The following is a 19,333-nucleotide window of genomic DNA, read 5'->3' on the forward strand; positions in this document are numbered from 1 at the left end:
CATTTGGAGCTACATAGTTCAGGAAAAAAGAGTAAGTTGGTGGACACAATTTAGAAGTGTGTATAATAGTGCACGTTGTGGGGCAAAAATGAACTGAGGTAAGTTCTTCTCCCTCTCTTGTAATACGAGAACTAAGGGCCATCCAATGAAGCTGAAGACTGGAAGATTCAGAACAGACAGAAGGAAGTACTTCTCCACAACCACATAGCTAAACTACAGAATTGACTCCCATGGGCTATAGTGATGCTCACCAATGAACAGCTTTATAAGGGGATTAGTCCAATTCATGGAGACAAAGCTATCAATGACTGCTAGTCACGATGGCTATATGTTACCTCGAGTATCACAGACAATGCATCTGAATACCAGTCACAGTGGAACAGTGGGATGGTGCTATTGGCCTCATGTCCCGCTTGTGGGCTTTCCATAGGCATCTAGCTGACCACTGAGAGAAACAGGAAGCTAGACCTTTGGTCTGATGCAGGAAAGCTATTCTTATATTCTTAACTCATTCATGCTAGAATATGAACCTGGTGTGCTAGCAGAAGCCAGCTCAAAGGCTCCCACTAAAATGGGGCTTCCCTCATACACTCCCTCGTACATCCCCCCAAATCTTCTCCAGAGGGTCAGGAGAACCCCCATAACAATGCATGGGGGAAAGAGAGGGTTGAACATTACACTTGGCAAGCCAAAATGCTTGTGCTGATGGAATGATCCTAATAGCATGGTGTTGAATTCTTCTCTGTGCCTTTCAATTAACAGGCTGGTTAATCCAATTAAATGCTTCCAGATCTATTTGCCAGCCCCTCACCTCCCTGTTCTTGGTTATCACTAGGGCTCCAATAAGACCAAAACAATCGTAGAACAGTGCCCGTAATACTCATATCCTGTAGATGGTTCTTGTGGAAACGATGGCCAATGGTACCAAAAGCCAATGAGAGGTCTAGTAAGAACAACAGGGTCTCACTTCCACTGTCCCTCTCCCAACAGAGATCATGCTTCAAGGCAACCAAGGCAGATTCAGTCCTGAACCGGAGTCTGAACCCAAGTAGGTATATGCTTAATGCATTAAATGGCAGGTTGTCTTTTGAATCCACATGAAAATTAGTATGTAAATACATACAGTGGTACCCCAGATTACATCCGCTTCAGGTTACAGACTCCGCTAACCCAGAAATAGTGCTTCAGGTTAAGAACTTTGCTTCAGGATGAGAACAAAAATTGTGCTTCAGCGGTGCGGCAGCAGCAGGAGGCCCCATTAGCTAAAGTGGTGCTTCAGGTTAATAACAGTTTCAGGTTAAGAACAGACCTCTGGAACGAATTAAATACTTAACACGAGGTACCACTGTACATAGAGCTAGTATGGCGCAGTGTTTAGAGTGCTTTACTAGGACCTGAAAGACCAGGATTTAAATCTCAAAACATCCATGAAGCTCACTGCATGACCTTGGGCCAGTCACTGTCTCTTATGTCTAACCTACCTCACAGGCACATTATGAAGATGAATGGTGAGGGGAAAACTTTATAGCCACACTGAGTCCATTGGAGGAGAGGTGGAACAAAAATACTAAAGATATTATTACATAATACATGTTTTAAATGCATGCATATTATTTCAATGTATACATTTCTAAATGTATTTCATTCTAAATTACATATATCAACATATTTTGATGCATTTTTGAGCTGAGAACTATATTGCAAAGTTCAGAGAAGTTTAAACTCTGAAGGAGAATTGTCCTTAGTTCTGTACAGCAGTCCAGGAGTTGCACTGGAATTCTGCATTGGAATCCACACAGAAATGAAATTCTTCAAACATCCCCACATGCAAGAAGATTTTTTTTTTTTTTTTTTTACATTTTATTACTGAGATCTTTCCCAGTCGCTAATCTTGAACTTGGCTTCAGTTAGGCACTTTTGGATGCCAGCCATATAATTATTTAACTGATGACTAGATCAAAAACATGCTTTAGCTCACGAGAGTCAAGCATTCCTTCCAGCATCTCAAAATGAAAGGGAGCACTCCTGCAATCCTAGTCCTCCTTTAGTCCATACAGATGGACAAAGTACCTCAGGCTAAGCCCTCTCACTCCAAGATAGTTGGGTCATCTATCATCCTGCCAAGGGCTAAGGAGAATGTTATTACACATCAGGAGCAGATGCATGGAGAAATGAACAGGGAAAGATCATCTGCATCCACTCTGCCTTCTGCCACTCACACCCATTTCTTTAAGCAGTTCAGAAAGCAGTGAGTTCTCCAGCTTTGACGGATAGCTTTTAACTTGAGGTGTGATGGACAAGAGCAGCTTCTTTGTAAAAACAACAACAACTAGCCGCTTTAGAAAGTTCCTTACACTTTTTCACAGATGCCGAGGCACCTTACAAACCATTTCAACTGCTCAGTTGGGATAATCAAAGCACTTCATTTGCAAAACCTCTCTCTAAAACCCAGCAAAAACAAACAAGATTCACTGTAGTTCCATTTAAGAAATCTATCTAGCATCGGCAGACCACACAATTCCAACTGACATCAGTGTCAAATGTCTTGAGTAGCTGTTGCAAAATTGAACCATTTCCACAGTGAGCGAATCAACTTTCTTCCTTTGACTCTCATTAAACTGTGTGCTCCATTTCCCGGCAAGTTTTCCTTTCAACAGCTGTATCGATTCAACTGCACATGATAAATTCCATGCAAAAGAATGCATGTTGGAGATCAAATGGGAATCCCCCAACCAGTTCCATTACCTTTCAAGCTCCAACGCTGACTGTGGGTGGAACTCTAAGTGAACATCTGAGACAATGCTTCCAGCCGCTCCCAACTTTGGTCTTGATTATCTGCCCAGCCAAACTTGGGTTTTTGGTTCTCAGAAATTCAGCAACATGCTCTATTGATAAAAGACTTCTATCATCCTGATTCCCTTCTTCCAACATTCTTGCCATAATATCATATTTTTCAACTTGATATCCCCAAGAGTAAGGCATGGTTTCAAAAGCCCCAGGAATGGGCTGCTTAACTTAGGATATTGCCTCCAGATCTGTTACTGAATTGTAGCAACATTTGCTCTGTATATTTCTGGGAAGCACCCAGCTGTAGACTTTAACTCTCGAAGAATAGCAAAAGATAAGATGCAGCTCTCAAAAACCATCTAAACAACTTTATTATCACAATAATAATAACAACAACAATAATAATAATAATAATAATAATAATAATAATAATAATAATAATATCTTTATTGTCATTGCCCCCTCTCGGGGACAACGAAATTACTTGGCTGCTCCATCCACCCAGGTAGGGCACTCCACACAAAATCAAAACAACTATAAAAACACTAATTAAAACAATACAGTATAATCCAGCAAGGAAGATTAGATGACTTTCAAAGTCCAGGCTTCCCATTCAGGGCCGAGATCGCTCTGGAGAAGAAGCTGTTCTTAAGACGGCTCGTTCTTGTCTTCATCATCCTGTATCTCCGTCCCGGCGGCAGGAGCTCGAAGAGACAGTGACCAGGATGCGATGGATCTTTTACTATGTCCAGTGCCTTCCTATGGCACCTTGTGGCATAAATCTGCTCTAAGGTGGAGAGTGGGCAGCCAACAATGCTCTCTGCTGCCTTAACAACTCTGCACAACCCCATCCTGTCCTGGGTAGTACAGCTTCCGTACCACACACATAACCCATAAGAAGCTTTTAAGTACTTTTCTATATAGTTACTTCTGCAAAATTGGTTTTGTTATTATTGAAGTGTTTATTAATACTCATTTATTTGAATTTGTATACTATGATTGAAGATGTGGCTTTTTAATAAAGCTTTGGCTGATTAAATAACTTTTGGCTTGGTTTAGGTTGAGTTTTAGTGTCTCCTGGATTTATTCATTTGTGTGTTATTTTACTGGAATTAGTTTGAAATTTTCTTTGTTTTATATTGCATTATTATGTAATATGTTAGCCACCTTGCATTTCCATGAAATGTAAGTGGGATAGAAATTGTCTGAATGAATGAATAAGTGATACTTTGGGAATAGTTAAAGTAACTCTATATATTATGATGAAATATTAGTTAGAAAATAATCTTTGTTATGTGGTGATGCTCTAATTGTTTGTTGGCCCCTTTGACAAATATGAAATCTGTATAATATGCTTATGCTCTCTCTTTTTGTTATATTATTTTGTTATATCATTATCTTGTATTCAACTTTGGGGGATTTTTTGTTTTTCTAAATTTTTTTACTTATCTGAAAATTAAGTAATTTAAAAAACAAACAAACAAACCACATTCTTTTATGCAAAATTCTCATCAATAACTATGAAAATATAAAACACAAGTAGAATTTTGGTAGACGTAGGTTTGTCTATTGTTTTATTAATTCTATTCCAGCCCTATTTTCTTCTTATTATGTGGTCATGGGAAGTTTCAAAAGCCGTTTTTTGTTTTGTTTTCGTTAAGGGCATTGCTGAAGAGAAAACAGTCAGACAATCGTCGGTGCCTGTGAAGCTACGTCGTTTGAAATCCATCCCTCTTTATTTCAGCATCCACTTTACCTGGCAAAAGCTGGCATGGAACTTAATGAAACATCTATAAATGTAATGTGGAACTTGAAAGATTAAGATCAACAGGTTTGCCTTCACACAGAGTAAGCTCTTTATATATATAAAGAAATCCAGCGAAGAGAGAGCATTATCTCAGAACAGTTGGTGAGATTTACTATGGTTTTGACTTTCTAATCAAGGATACATGTCGCTTTCAGACATGTCGATTTTCCCTACAAATCTCTCATATTTAGAGGTGCTTTTATCAATGAGAAGGATGAGGCTTATATATATCACGACTGGTCTGCGTCATATGTTTTACCAGTTGCCTCTCCCCAAAAACATTTGTAAACGTCATTTGCCTTTTATGTGAAGTGCTAATGTGTAACCTTGGGACATAGGTGGTGCTGTAGGTTAAACCACAGAACCTAAGACGTGCCGATCAGAAGGTGGGCGGTTCGAATCCCCGCAACAGAGTGAGATCCCGTTGCTCAATCCCTGCTCCTGCCAACCTAGCAGTTCGAAAGCACATCAAAGTGCAAGTAGATAAATAGGTACCGCTCTGGCAGGAAGGTAAACGGCATTTCCGTGCACTGCTCTGGTTCGCCAGAAGCGGCTTAGTCATGCTGGCCACATGACCCGGAAGCTGTATGCCGGCTCCCTCCGCCAGTAAAGCAAGATCACGACTGGACCTAATCGACAGGGGTCCCTTTACCTTTACCGAATGTGTAACCTTCTTGCATTTCATTGGGTGGACAAAGATAGGGTTGGTATTATTATTTATTAAGTTTATAGCACTCACCTTCCTCCAAAATTGCCCAGGACATACATTTCTTATGCCAGCATAAGAGTGGAATAATAAGGTTATCATGTTTTAGCAATGCCATTATGACATCAAACCTTTAAGTTGATGGGAGTCCTGCACCTTTGTTAACTATGTTCAATGGGAAGAAGCAGATTGCACAGGGACCTACTTTCCATATCAGTATAAATTTAAGAAAGAAAAATAACTATCGTTGTTAGAGAGGGATGCAACCTGTTAAAAATACCTCCACATGTTAAATTTACCTTGTGGAGCCTGAATTTTCTTTTCTCTTCCTAGCCTGGGCCTTGACTCTCTTTCCTACTTCAGCTCCAGGAGGTATCTTCCTTGATCTTCTTGTTGCACCTTTCATTTTCCATTGTATATTTCACACTTCTCTCTTCCTCACTAAAAAGACGAATTGGTTATTCTCACATAGCATCCTACAGTAAAGCTTCTCATCCCAAGGCAAAATATAAAATTCTTTCCTGGAGAGTCCTTGGGCTCTCCAAGCGTGCCTCTTGGCAACTGCGTGATTGGAATTGCAGTCCATCTCTATATGACCTTAGTGTTTTTACTGGCAAAAGGATGACTTTGTGTTGCTTTGTATTTGTGTTGCTGAAGGATTTTAATGCTGTCTGGGGTCATTGTGGTGCTTGTAAATGTAGTTGCTGCTCTCCTAGCCATGGTGTTCTTAGTTAATGACATTTCTATCTCACCTTTTCTCCAAGGAGTTAAAAGTGGCATTAGTTGTTCTCCCATGACACGTCTTATCCTATGGGAAGCCTGTGACGTAGGTAACTGAGAAATGATAGCTGGTCCAAGGTCACTGAGTGAGCTTCATGGCTGGCTGGAGACACTTTTAAGAACTATACCGCACTGGCTTAGTTCCTACTGACCACAGCTCCTAGCAATCTGTAGTGGAGGCAGAACTGTAGACTTTTTCTTGTGTGCTTGCTTCTTATGGGTGGAAGGTACAATTAGGCAACAATGTCATGGCATAACCATAGTGGTCATCTGTTGATTGGGGCCTTCAGTATGTAGCTAATATGGGATGGAGCCAGGACGACTCTTTTGATTGTTTCTTGTTGATAACATTGTTTGGGACTCTGTAGGAGTGGCCACATCTATTGGTACGATCACTCTCTTTTCAACTTGCATTCCTGTACTTTTGGTGTTGCTGTTGCACAGGATATCACCTAATAACAATGATCTAAGCACTGGCCATTTTAGCTGGTCTCCTGCTTCTTCTGTTCTATCTTCCACCACACTACTAGCTGAAAGCAGTGTGTGTGTGTGTGTGTTTAAAACCATGCCTTGAATTCTCTAAAATTTTGAAATTGCAAGAATTTGTGTGTTATAATCCAGTAACTGTTGAAATGGCACAAATCCCCTTTAATTGAATAAATTTGCTGAAAAGCTTCATTGATGTAATGGTTTTATAAGTCATTTAACTAGAAAAGATTTTGCTCTTTAAGCCAGCTGTAACTTGCCCTGAGCATTGTATGAATTCTTCAGCGGAACAGATAGCTTTTTTATTTGGTTGAACGTGATGTTCAGTAGTTTTGTTTATCAATGTAGAAAAACATGTCTCAACACAGTCGGTACTGTACTTCTGTCTTCATGAAAACCATCCTTCTGTCTACCATACTAATAATCCCGATAGATTGAAATTTACCAAACTGTAGTCCTAAAATTCATATCTAACTGAAACTGTGATACTTTTTGACGCCTCCTAAACATGGAAGCTGAAGTAATATATTATGCATGTGTGTGTCTGGATATATAAAATAAGCATTCTATTGCTTATGGTTGAGGTTTTTATGTAATAACGTAGATAAAACCATCAAGAAGGGTGACATTCTAATTAACCCTAGGTTTTGGGATAGCTCCAAGTTTGCAGTTTTCTTTCAGCCTAGTTGCACCAGGTGCCTAACAGAGGCTCCGAGTCTGGGCAGAACCAAATGTTACAAGGAACAATGAGCAGCCTTTCTTTAATGTCATGTTTTAAGACTTAGCCCTTTCCTGGACAGGAGCCTGTCCCATTCCTTGCATGGAGAAGCTCTGGCAAAGTGGCATTAGTTGGTAACATTAGATTTGTTGGTAACATTAGATATGAAATACAGTGAAACGTTTGGCTGGCAAAACAAATCCAAGATCCAAGCTACATGAGCCATGGAAGATCTGCGATAAGCTCTTGCAATGTCCTTAATTTTCCGTAAAATATCAGCCATGGGGCATATTAATTAGAGCACTGGTTTGGGTATCTACCCATTCATTTTTCAGTTTACATCATGGCTGCCATTGCTCTAGGCACTATTAACTGTGGCAAATTAATGACATATACAATATGGGCAATTTAAATAGGGGAAGCAGCCTAAGGAAAATGGGTTATTTCTCCCTCAGCTTGGCTTCTGGGGAGCAGCAGCAGCAGGAAAGGGCTGTTATCTTCATGCTTCACTTATGGACTGCCTCTTTTGGACACTGTGTAGAGTTGCCACATGTCCTCTTTTTCCAGGACACATCCTCTTTTTCATGGGTAGAGTTGGCCTAGAGATCCATAGTTAAAAGTAGAAGATGGCAAATTTGCTCCCTTTTTTTGCTGTTCAAAATATGGCAACCCTACCTATAGGAAACAGAATACTAAACTAGCTGGACCTTTGGTCTGATCTGGAAGGGCCATCCTTGTTCTCCAAACTATGCGTAAGAAATATGTTCTTCTAATATGGAGGCTTTTAAAGAGAAAATTTGCAAAGGCTTTTCCTGCCTGTTGATATGCCTGCTCATCACTTTATGTACTCCTTGTTGGAGCAAAAAAGTTTCTAACAAATTGTATTTCGGAAGAATTAGGAATGAAATTGTGCATGATCTTGTTCACAAACTATTTTGAAAGTATTCAGGCATGCTCTCTCTCTCTCTCTCTCTCTCTCTCTCACACACACACACACACACAATATGCTCTCTAGGTGAATTTTAATAACTAGCTGCTTGTTAATTGTGCTATTTTAATGGTAAAATCTCACCACCACAGAATAGCAGGACTGATAACTGATCAGCTCCACATCTGGTTAAAGCAGATTTCTGCTTTGTCTTTTCTATCTTGCTATGGAGCTAATACATTGACTTAACCAAAGAGCAAGGAGAACACAGGTTTTTCTAATGCTATTGTTCGCTGTCTTGTATAAATGGCATGATATTCATTAATGAGACCCTTTGAAGTTACCTCTAAAGGTGTCCTGGGGAGTCAATTTTCAAGGAATTCCTAATGGAAACCGCAGATATCTGAGAATGAGGCCCACATCACCTTAACAAGGCCTGCATGAATCATTTAGAGGAGGAGGTGACATGACACATTGCAGTGTTTTTCCTTGTTAAAGCTATTGGCACCAAGCGACAGGCACCTACGCAGGGCAACAATAGAAGCAATCTGGTCTGCCACAGTCAGCCTGTGACACCAGATTTCTTAAGACGTTCCCTGCTGATATTGGTTAGTTTAATCCCTAAAGATTTATAAAAGTGTCCTAGAGACCTAGAAAATGGAGGCGACAGCAGGCTGAAGCAATACATTTGCCCCTGACATATGTCTTACAGACAACCCCTTAGTTACTAACCCATCTGCTAAACTTCCTAACATTTGTCATTGTCTTGCACTGGAAATCAGAGCTCCACACGGATCTCTTCCTCCCACCCCACAACTAAGCTGAACTATATTTAAGATTTGTTTCAGGGTGTTGTCCGAACGGGGGATGCGGTTAAGCTGTCTCCTTAACCACAATCTGTAACACAATCTGCACTGAGCTACAAAGTAGGAGGACTGGGGAGGAGTCACCCAGCAGTGACCCTCTTCCCATGAGCCAGTGCACTTACGCTAAGCCGTGAATTACCTTAACATTCAATGGGAACATGGGCATTCATTCTATTTGTAGTTGTCCTGTTTTTATTGTGGTTTTATTTCTTAGATGATTTATTTTATCATTTGTGTTTTTGCTGTCCAGAGCTCCTTTGGAAAGAAAGGTGGGACATCAATTTAATAATCAATGAGCAAAAACATTTATTGTCTTCAGGCACTTTTTCAACTGAAATTTCCAGGCAGGATTAAAAAAAAAAAAAAGAGGACACAGATTTAGGCATGGAGGATGAGTTGTTGGTTACAATCCTGCTGATGGTTATCTACACTGGCTGCATTGGAAGCAGGTACATTTCCAAGCACAATTTAAAGCACAGGTTACTATCCTGTTTTGAACCAGGTTTTCTAAAGGAATGCTTGCAAATGTACAAGTCTTCCTGGGCTTTAAGATCAGCCATAGGTGTAACTACATTCCCATTCCCCCCCTCCCAAAATCTTCTCCAGAAGGTGCCCCAATCCACCCCTAAAGCTGATTTTGAGGGCACTTAGGGATCAGAGGTGGGGAAAATTCCATTAGCAGAATTCTGGGCAGAATGAGAGCACTGGATACCACCTTGTGGACCAAACCTTCCAGTGTTGAACAGATTAATAATAATAATAATAATAATAATAATAATAATAATAATAATTTATTATTTATACCCCGCCCATCTGGCTGGGTTTCCCCAGCCACTCTGGGCGGCTTCCAACTGAATATTAAAAACAGTACAGCATCAAACATTAAAAACTTCCCTAAAGAGGGCTGCCTTCAGATGACTTTTAAAAGTAAAATAGTTGTTTATTGCTTTGACATCTGCTGGGAGGGCGTTCCACAGGGCAGGAGCCACTACCGAGAAGGCCCTCTGCCTGGTTCCCTGTAACCTTACTTCTCGCAATGAGGGAACCGCCAGAAGGCCCTCGGCGCTGGATCTCAGTGTCCGGGCTGAACGATGGGGGTGGAGACGCTCCTTCAGGTATACTGGACCGAGGCCGTTTAGGGCTTTAAAGGTCAGCACCAACACTTTGAATTGTGCTCGGAAACGTACTGGGAGCCAATGCAGATCTCTCAGAACTGGTGTTATGTGGTCCCGGCGGCCACTCCCAGTCACCAGTCTAGCGGCCGCATTCTGGATTAATTAAGTCTGAAGGGGGCTCCTGTGCATGTTTGCTTGAATGCAAGAAGCCTCCAAGTGATTGGGGAACCTGCTTTATCAAGGCTCCTGATCACAAAAAGTTCTTCTATTATTATTCTGCCCATGTTCAAGTGAATGTGGGAAGATAGCTCCCTTTGCATAAGAAAGTCAAGGTGGGGTGGGTGTGAGGGGATGCTGGGGACAGCAACCCATGTCTCCTACCTGGGTTGATAATTCTACAGCCCTGTTCAGAGAAACAGTCTGTGTTGACACCATCAGTACTTTTCTGCACTTAGTTTCCTTTCTAACTTCCTGGTTTACAATTCCTTCACCCCAAATGCAAATGAAAACATATGCCATAAATAAATGTGTTAGCCTTTAAGATGCCAGAATACTTTTTCGTTGCTGGAGGACACTAACATGGGCAACTCTCCAGGAATATAAAGGTTAAGTCCAGTCAAAGGCGACTATGGGGTTGCGGAGCTCATCTTGCTTTCACTCCAGGGGAGCTGGCGTTTGTCCGCAGACAGCTTTCCAGGTCATGTGGCCAGCATGACTAAACTGCTTCTGGCGCAACGGGACATCATGACGGAAACCAGAGTGTGCGGAAACAGCATTTACCTTCCCTCCACAGTGGTACCTATTTATCTACTTGCACTGGTATGCTTTCGAACTGCTAGGTTGGCAGGGGCTGGGATAGAACAATGGGAGCTTACCCTGATGAGGGGATTCGAACCGCCGACCTTCTTGGCAAGCCCAAGAGGCTCAATGGTTTAGACCACAGCGAATGCCTTGTGTTGGAAATCATGACATCAGAAAATGCAGGGCTGGTGTAGGCTACAGTTGAACTTACTACATCCATCACATTATTAATGCAACTGAAACACACACTGCAAGGAGCAACAAAAGACCTACTGCTTAAAATAAACTGAAATGACTTGCTTACTTCATGACTACTCTTTATTTTCTTACAAAACTGCTGCTTTTATCCATTTTTCAGGTTTATGATTGAGAAGCTAAGTACAAATACTACTCACAAAATTCTCAGACAAATTATGCCACCCATTTGCATCACTGATCATCAAACTTGTATTAGTTAATTTTTCACAGTATGAATATTACAAACCTTGAAGTGGATTTTAAATCCTTGCTGCACTGAATGTTTTAGAATGACCAGACAAATGGCTGTGGCTATGGAGTGCACAGTAGCATTTTATTGATGTCTGACATGCAACAATAACTGGAGTGAATCTCTAAAATTAAGATTACAAATTTTGATCAAATAAAACATGTTCAAGTTTACAAAAGCAATCAAAATGATAGTTCATGCATTTCATCATTCTATATATACAGGTGTCACATAAGATGTGACTTTTAATTTTGGAAGGGGAAAATGCGTACAAATGATTAGTCATTGCACAAAAACAAAGGAACCCTCTTTTATCCAAGACATGCGCATATCTTTTGTACAGTTGTTGTAAGTCTCTAGTACAGCTTCTTATTGCACTAAATACAGTTGCAATCAATTCAGAACAGAATGTGCTGTATTTGCTGCAGATTCCCGGAACATAGAAATGCTCTTCAGACATTACTCATGTGAAAAGGGACATATACAAATGGGTTGTGGTATGCGCATGTGGTCCCACCCCATTGCTGCACTACTTGTGGCTGCGCACAAATTTATCTGTACTGTAAGCACTGGAAGAGCAGTTTGTAAAGTCACACAAGGAGCCGCCATGAATAAAGAAGGTTCTCTGCTGCAGATGTCACAGCTGAGCTCCCGATAGCAGGTAACAACTGAAGAGGCCTATATTCTACAGGACTATGTGATGGCCAACAATGCTGCTGGCAGAGGTACCTTAATTGATAGATATCAATCTGAGAATCTTCACCAAAGAAGTCAATCGGTTAAAGTGCTGTATCTGTTGCATAATACTGCTGGTAATGGTACCTAGATTTAGAGTCAATTTGGACACGCATAAATAGGGATGTCAGAATGCAGGTCATACTGCTGCACAACCTGCTTCTCCTGCTCAGCCCTTAGAACGCCTGGGAGAAAAATATTTTAACAGAACCCACAACAGACTTGTTCATCTATCGGTGCTGTAATCCTTCATTAGTTGCTTGGGAGCAAAGAATTTCGACACACAACAAACATACATACATTTTCAATTCTTCCACTTCTACAGCTTTTAAGGACACACAGAGCTCAGCTTGTGGGGAAACCCTTAGCCTAAGTTACATTTTTTAAAAATATATAGTTGTAAATAATGTTCCACTGCAGCAGTAAATATATTTTAAGACATACGTTTCCTTTTTAATTGAGCGAAGAGCTTGGGGTGGGAGGTGGGAATAACGGTTCGTTAAAATGCTCAGTTGAGGATATGACCCCATTCACAAAGCGCTCAAATACAAGGCAAGGTTTTAACAGCTGGAACATTACAACTAGCCCTTGATTTACAGCAAACAACAATAGATGTAGCTAAGCATAATCTATGAATAAGTCTACATTCATTGGAAAGTGGCAATCAAGCTCAACATAAACATTTAAAATACAGCAGTGAAAAGTAATATAACACTAAACATTCTTTCTGGTAGTAACTTTTCACTTGATAGCTACAACCCTAAGAATGGCCTTCATATACTTTACAAGAAATGCTAGCCATTCTGCTCTTAGGCGGTGCAATTTGAAAAGGAATAAAGTACGATTGCCAAAAAGCCCTTCATGCTAATTTTTCACAAGACAGAGAATAGAAGGATGGTAAAAATGTGGGCATTCCCAATACTGTCCATCTTGGTGATGAACTGTACGTGGCATGAAAGGGTGGGTTTTGAAGCTCCTAAAACAACTCAGCAGAAATTGCTTAATGCGACAGGTAAATAAAAAAATATTGGGGGGCAGTGTTTTATTATAAAATGAATATTGTATATAGTTTAAATAGAAACATAGAATCTGAAGGAATACAAATACTGGAGTGTGCTCTCACCAAAGTTATTCTCAGGCCAGAGTTGCCTTGCGAATTGCCGAGGTGGTACAGGAACAACCACCCTCCTTTCATAAGCAGCCTCTCCTAATTTCTGCTTATAGCTGAACCTTGGTCATTGCTCCTAGAAGCATATATTTGTACAGGACAGTCCTGTGCCTACCCTATGATTTCTGTGACAGTGTAGCTCAGAAATGCTCAGAGAATATGGATCAGTATTCAAAGTTATATTTCCAGTAGTCACTTTTTGTCACAAATTATGAAGAGGTTTTGTTGCTTATAAACACTGTATTTTTCTGTTTTAACTATAATAATTTTACGAATGTATTTGCCATTGTTTCTGATATTTGCACTTAAATATTGGAAATACAAAGGTGCTTGAATTCACTTATAGATTAGATTGAAAGCACACGACAACCCTTCACAAAATGTTAACTAAAGTTCTTGTTAACTCTGTGTATGAGAAAAGCTCTATAGTCAAACAGTTTGATCTTTCACATTAAGATGCTAACAGAAGTAATTCAAAAGGTGATTGAAAATAGAAGAGTTAATAATTAACATGAGTTCAAAATTCTGTGGTTTATACTCTTCTGTTGTAGCTGAGGAATGCTCATTGAAGACACATAATGAACTTGCATATAATGGAAGTTCAAGTTAAACATCAGCGGCCCTGTAATTTCCAGTATCATGGATGGTAGTCATTAAGTATGGTACTTTGGATCTGCAAGCTTTAAGTGAGCAATGGAATTTTAAAATACATTCTGGTATAAATGATGATGGTAAAGCATCTGTTTCAAACACAGTAGTTAACCTTAAAACACAAAAATAGCTTAGAATATGTATCCTTTGGTATTCATCAAAAGTGAAAGTACACAGACTTACAGAAAAAGATCTTCATGTTCTTCTAAGACACAGTACCAACATTTAGAGTTACTCATGTATTAGGAATGACAAAATTGCTATAGGAAAGTGGAAATGAATTTGTCCATGGCACAATATTCTGCTTAATGTGGCTGAGGATATTCAATAATAGAAACACTCCCCTTTCCATCATATTCTGATGACAGCTCTGCCCTATTATTTTAGTTAAAAGAATGTTTTGATTAAGGAAAGGTTCTTGACCTGGTAACAACAAAAAAATAGAGCTATTTCAATTAGTATTCTTTATCAGTCTAAAAGGAGGGGGAAACCCTCTTTAGGTCTATATTTGAGAAATGTAGATTACAAGCAAGAAAAATGAAAATCTCAAAAGAAAAATAAACCTCCTTAACACTTCATGTACCTTATGTTTAAACCTATATTTCACTTCATGTTAGCAAGCATTCTGTTTAAGGTTTTGTATAAAGCAAATTAAAACAATGCAAAGTTTTTATTACTTGTATAGCAAATTATCTTTCTCTTCATGGCAGGGCTTCCCATTAGAATCGCATTTTGCTACTTTGCAACAGGCACACAACACTATACACAAATGTCACCTAGTCAAGAGACATGCTTAACCAAATACATCTGTCACTCTTAAGTGAAGGTCAATATTTGATTTGGACACAGAATATAGTACTTAAGAAAAGAACAACAACTCCCCATTTTAAAAAGCACTCTCCTAGATTGGGAAACACAAGCGAGCACACAATTTCCATTCCCCAAATTTGGCAAAAGCCAAGGAAATATGTAAATGCTGATGTGTCCATCAGCATTATCTCCCATAATTCATATAAACTTTCAGAAAATGAGGTATTCATTCATCACTTTCCTATGCTTTCTTTACTTAATGCATATTTGCATGCCATGTCCTCATATTTAGTATCCATACCAATTTTAATAAATTGCTACTTGCCATTTCAAAAGCCCCTGACTCTTATTGGGCACAAATGCTTCAAATACATTCCATTCAGGAACCATTGCTGTCAGCATCCTTATGTAAAAACACATGACACTTCCTCACTGATAATCCTCTACTGGTGATTCCTAGTCATAAAATGCTAACAATAAAATCTCACATCTTCAGATTTTCCTTCGTGTTTAGAGCTGCAAAACACATCCCACTTGTGCGCATACACATAGACAGCATGCTGTAACATCAAAGAGACTGACTGAAGTGCAAAATAAATATTCAAGTATGTGTCTGGGATTGTGTAGCTCATAGTGGTATACAAGTTACTACAAAATTTAAAAACAAAACAAAAGACACCTGCATGTAAATGTTAAGAGGAATGTTTCATAGCAAATGGAATTAAAATCTTACTTTTCCAAAAAGCGTTATGCAGCTCGTGTGTGGGTTGCCAGTTTTGACAATACTAATCAGTATTTGGAGTAAAACTCTCTCAGGATGTAAAGAGTTAAAAAGGGAAGCTAAGATATCAAAACACTGAAATAAGCAGTCCACCTTATTGAAGAAATACCATCGGGTGTTGGCACTGGCTTAGCTTTTTGAAAATTTGCCAGCTCGCCGAGAAGGTTCATATGGCACTCGGAGAATACTAGGAGTTTCTTCCATTACTCGCACAAGAAGATTGTCAATATAGTCCTCAAGTTCACGAATATGGGTGTCCTTCTTCTTCAGTTGTTCTTTATGTTTCACTAATTCTTGTAAGACCTCTTCATGTGTAAGGTTACGATACCCTGCAGCAGCATCAAAAGGATTTGCATCCTAGAATAAAGAGAGGTGGGTTTTTTTGAGGGGGGAACATTACAGAACTTCAAACATCACATTAATACCAGTACTAGTACTAGAAGAGAGGATGCGAATCGGAAACCACATATAGCAACTCCTTCCCCCTTTGACATAGTATCTGACTAGCACAATAACAGCCTATTTACATAAAGAGGAACAGAGAAAAGCAGCTGTGGTACCTTGAACAAGCTGTTTATCTGGTTCAGCTAAAGCATAGCTAGATGATTCATCAAGTCTATGTATACCTTGTAAAGGCATTTTTACAATGCTCAAAATTCATGCTGGCTTAAAAGTGTAATTTGCCAAATTCTTTAAAAATGTGAAAAGTATAGTCAAATCTTGTCTAACCTAACTCTGCCACCCAGTCATTAAATACTGGGCTGTAATACATCAGGCACTGATGCTGTGTAACTCTCATCTTCATGGAACATGAGGATAACACCCAGTGGGTCACAAACTTCATGAATTAGTGAGCAGTTTGCTGTAACAGAATCCCAGATTCTTAATACCTTACGAATCATTATACAAAGAAATGTTGAAAGAGCACCAGAATATAGGAATACTGTCTCACTAAAGTACATATCCTTTGCACCAAATGGACTGATGTGGACTAAGGACTTGATTCTTAGGCTACACCTACCATGTGGAGCCACTGGAAATATTTCTACTGGGTGGTCAGATCATCTGAGAATATTCACTACAGGGATCTCCCACTGTGTGTAGTACAAGCTTTATTTACATGGTACTTTGTAACCCATGCTAGCATGAAAACTACATGTAAGTTATTTCAAGTGTTTGCCCAGTGTATTTCTGTGTGGTTTAATTGGAATAGGCTCTGACAGCCAGGACAACAACTGACAACACCACCTGTGCCAGCACCCCCTGTGCTGTTTTTCAGTCAGTTCGCCATTACACAGGAAAACATGGGTTGAACCACCGGTTGACAATTCTCCTTTTTCTAACATTATATAATGAAGTCGGTCTCAAACAAGATCATTTCTGATTTGTGAGCATTTGCTTACATATAGTCTAATTCATTAAGCAATCACAGTCCCAGGAGAATATTGCAACCATCAGAATGATTTTGCTGATTAATTCTGGCAGCACTTCAGTAAGAAAGGAAAGAGAAGTTGCAGCAAAATATAAATACTGAGGAGTTTATAGTACACCAACTTTTCAAGCTCTCACTGTTGGTCTGTAGCAAAAGCAGGAGCAGATTGTAATTGAGATCTAAGGGAAACAGGCCTCCATCTGGGACCCACAGTACAGCATTATTAAGTGAACATTTCTCTGGAACATTTCCCACTTTCCTGGCAGAAGATGCTGCAAGGGAACCAGTCTATATTTGAAAAGAATCCAAAACGATTAAAATGGATAATAGATGTGGTTCAAAAACATTTCTTGGTTGCTTCCCAACAGTGAGATAATTCTTTTGCACTCTTGCTTTTTAATGAATCCAGGCTCTATTTTAAGACTTGTCTGCATCTATCACTTTCTATATTTAAATAGCAAGTTATGGATAATTCACATATGCACATACCACTGACTGCTCAAAAACCTGTGGCTCAATGAGTGAACTGCCTCCTTTGAGAAGTATTGTATTCGTGGTTATGTCTGGTACGTTGATTTGTCTGCGATGACCATTTCACAAGTGCAAGTCATCATTTGAAGTTGCAAGTCATCAAATCACAAATATGTATAAAAATACTGCTGCCTTTTGAAAGCAGTTATATTAGTATCAGGAACACAAAATAGGGTTTTTTATTTAAAAGTATAACAGCCAGACTCATCAGCACTGTCAGACAAACAGAACTGGACAACGGTTCTGCAAAATTTTGCCAGATTCCGTAGTTGCATCCCAAGCACTAACCCCAGCTAACCCCAATATCTCACCCCAATATATTTATCTATTGGCCTCTTTAAATCTGACCCCTTGCCCTAATCCTATGTGTGGAAAGGAGAGAAAACACATTCCTCTGTGCTCCATTTTTCCTTTCTTTTGGTAGCTCCTCTCTGCCACTTTACATGCCAAGCCTCGTCTACCATGGGAATGTGGAGAACGGAATTGCGTAAACCAAGGCATATCCAAAAACTACTGTTTGAACTGCCTTTCTTTCACAACTCAACCTTTAGGAATGCAGCCAAGGATTTATGTAGCTTCTTAAGCCTTGTTTGTCTAATTACCCATTCTAGTCCTCCTGTGTCTGTGATACAAAAATCAGAGCACTTGGATTTAAGCAGATTTCAATGGGACTAAATAGTTTATGGATCAGGCTGCTTATGTTCTTTTTCCAGACTGCTTAATGTGTGTTGCAACGTTTGAACAAAGTAAGAAATATACTACAATTATGAGACAGCAGTTAGCTGGAAAGGAAGACCTATTAAAACTGACCTACGGGGCTGCTGATGTTGCATACAGAATTTTGAGCTAGCCTACTAAATAAAATTAGAAACTCACAACACTGATGGGCAAATTTAATTGATTTACAGTCCAATCCTATACATGTCTACTGGGAAGGATTCTCCTCTGAGTTCAGTAACTTACTCCCAGGTAAGCATGTAGTGAAGCTGTGGGTGGGTGGAATTTTTTTAGGGGGAAATTGAAATATATGCAGTGCTTGTATCCCTATCAAATCTATATGTTTCACACTATGATGACACACATAATTCATAACCCAACATATACAATTGTACAATCTGATAAATTTATTCTATTTTCAGTGCGATTCTATGGATGTTTATTCAGACTCACTCAGTTTAGTGGGGCTTAGCACTGCAGCCTTAGAAGTAAGCATAATGAAATGTCAGAGGCTGTGCTAAAAATTGTGGGGGCGGATCCCTGGAAAAAGCAAACATTCTCTCCACCCCAAATTTCCCCAGACCTTGATAATAACTTGGATAATAGCATAGAATTGAAGTATTTTAAAAAATATAAAATTAGTGTGTAAAATATAGCTGATTAGAAAAGGCAAGCTAGTGAGCCAGTATAAATGTTACAAGTTAAAACATCAGTCAACTGTTAAATTTTTGAGCTCTTGATAATCACTGTAAGCAGAAGAATTTTTGACTGGTTTACACTTCAGCCAACTTCCCTTTATCAATTACCACAATTAAGAATATTTACATCTTGAGGTAATATTTTGTAGATTAATGTGTTTAAGAGAAACTTACAATGTGGTAAGTTTTTGTCTTAAGGATTTGAATTCAAAGCCAATTCATGTATAGTTATTTTATCTCTGCATTACAAATGAAGGGTTTGGATAATCAAAAATGTTTGTGTGTATGTACACAAACTAAAACCATGTTTGTAAACAAAGGCAATAAAA

The 19,333-nt window shown here is 39.3% G+C and overlaps 1 protein-coding gene across 1 annotated transcript in view; it reads right to left on the bottom strand.

Annotated features, from left to right (window-relative positions):
• Positions 1-11,544: 11,544 nt before the first annotated feature.
• The window catches only part of RAB11FIP2 (RAB11 family interacting protein 2), a 32,499-nt gene continuing 24,710 nt past the window's right edge, over positions 11,545-19,333 (bottom strand). The window contains exon 5 of the mRNA XM_028730116.2: positions 11,545-15,983. Within this exon, the coding sequence (XP_028585949.2) occupies positions 15,756-15,983 (228 nt within the window). The 3' untranslated portion in view covers positions 11,545-15,755. The remainder of the gene's footprint in view (positions 15,984-19,333) is intronic.

Source organism: Podarcis muralis, chromosome 6 (assembly GCF_964188315.1).
Source record: "Podarcis muralis chromosome 6, rPodMur119.hap1.1, whole genome shotgun sequence".
Taxonomy (NCBI): Eukaryota; Metazoa; Chordata; class Lepidosauria; order Squamata; family Lacertidae; genus Podarcis; species Podarcis muralis.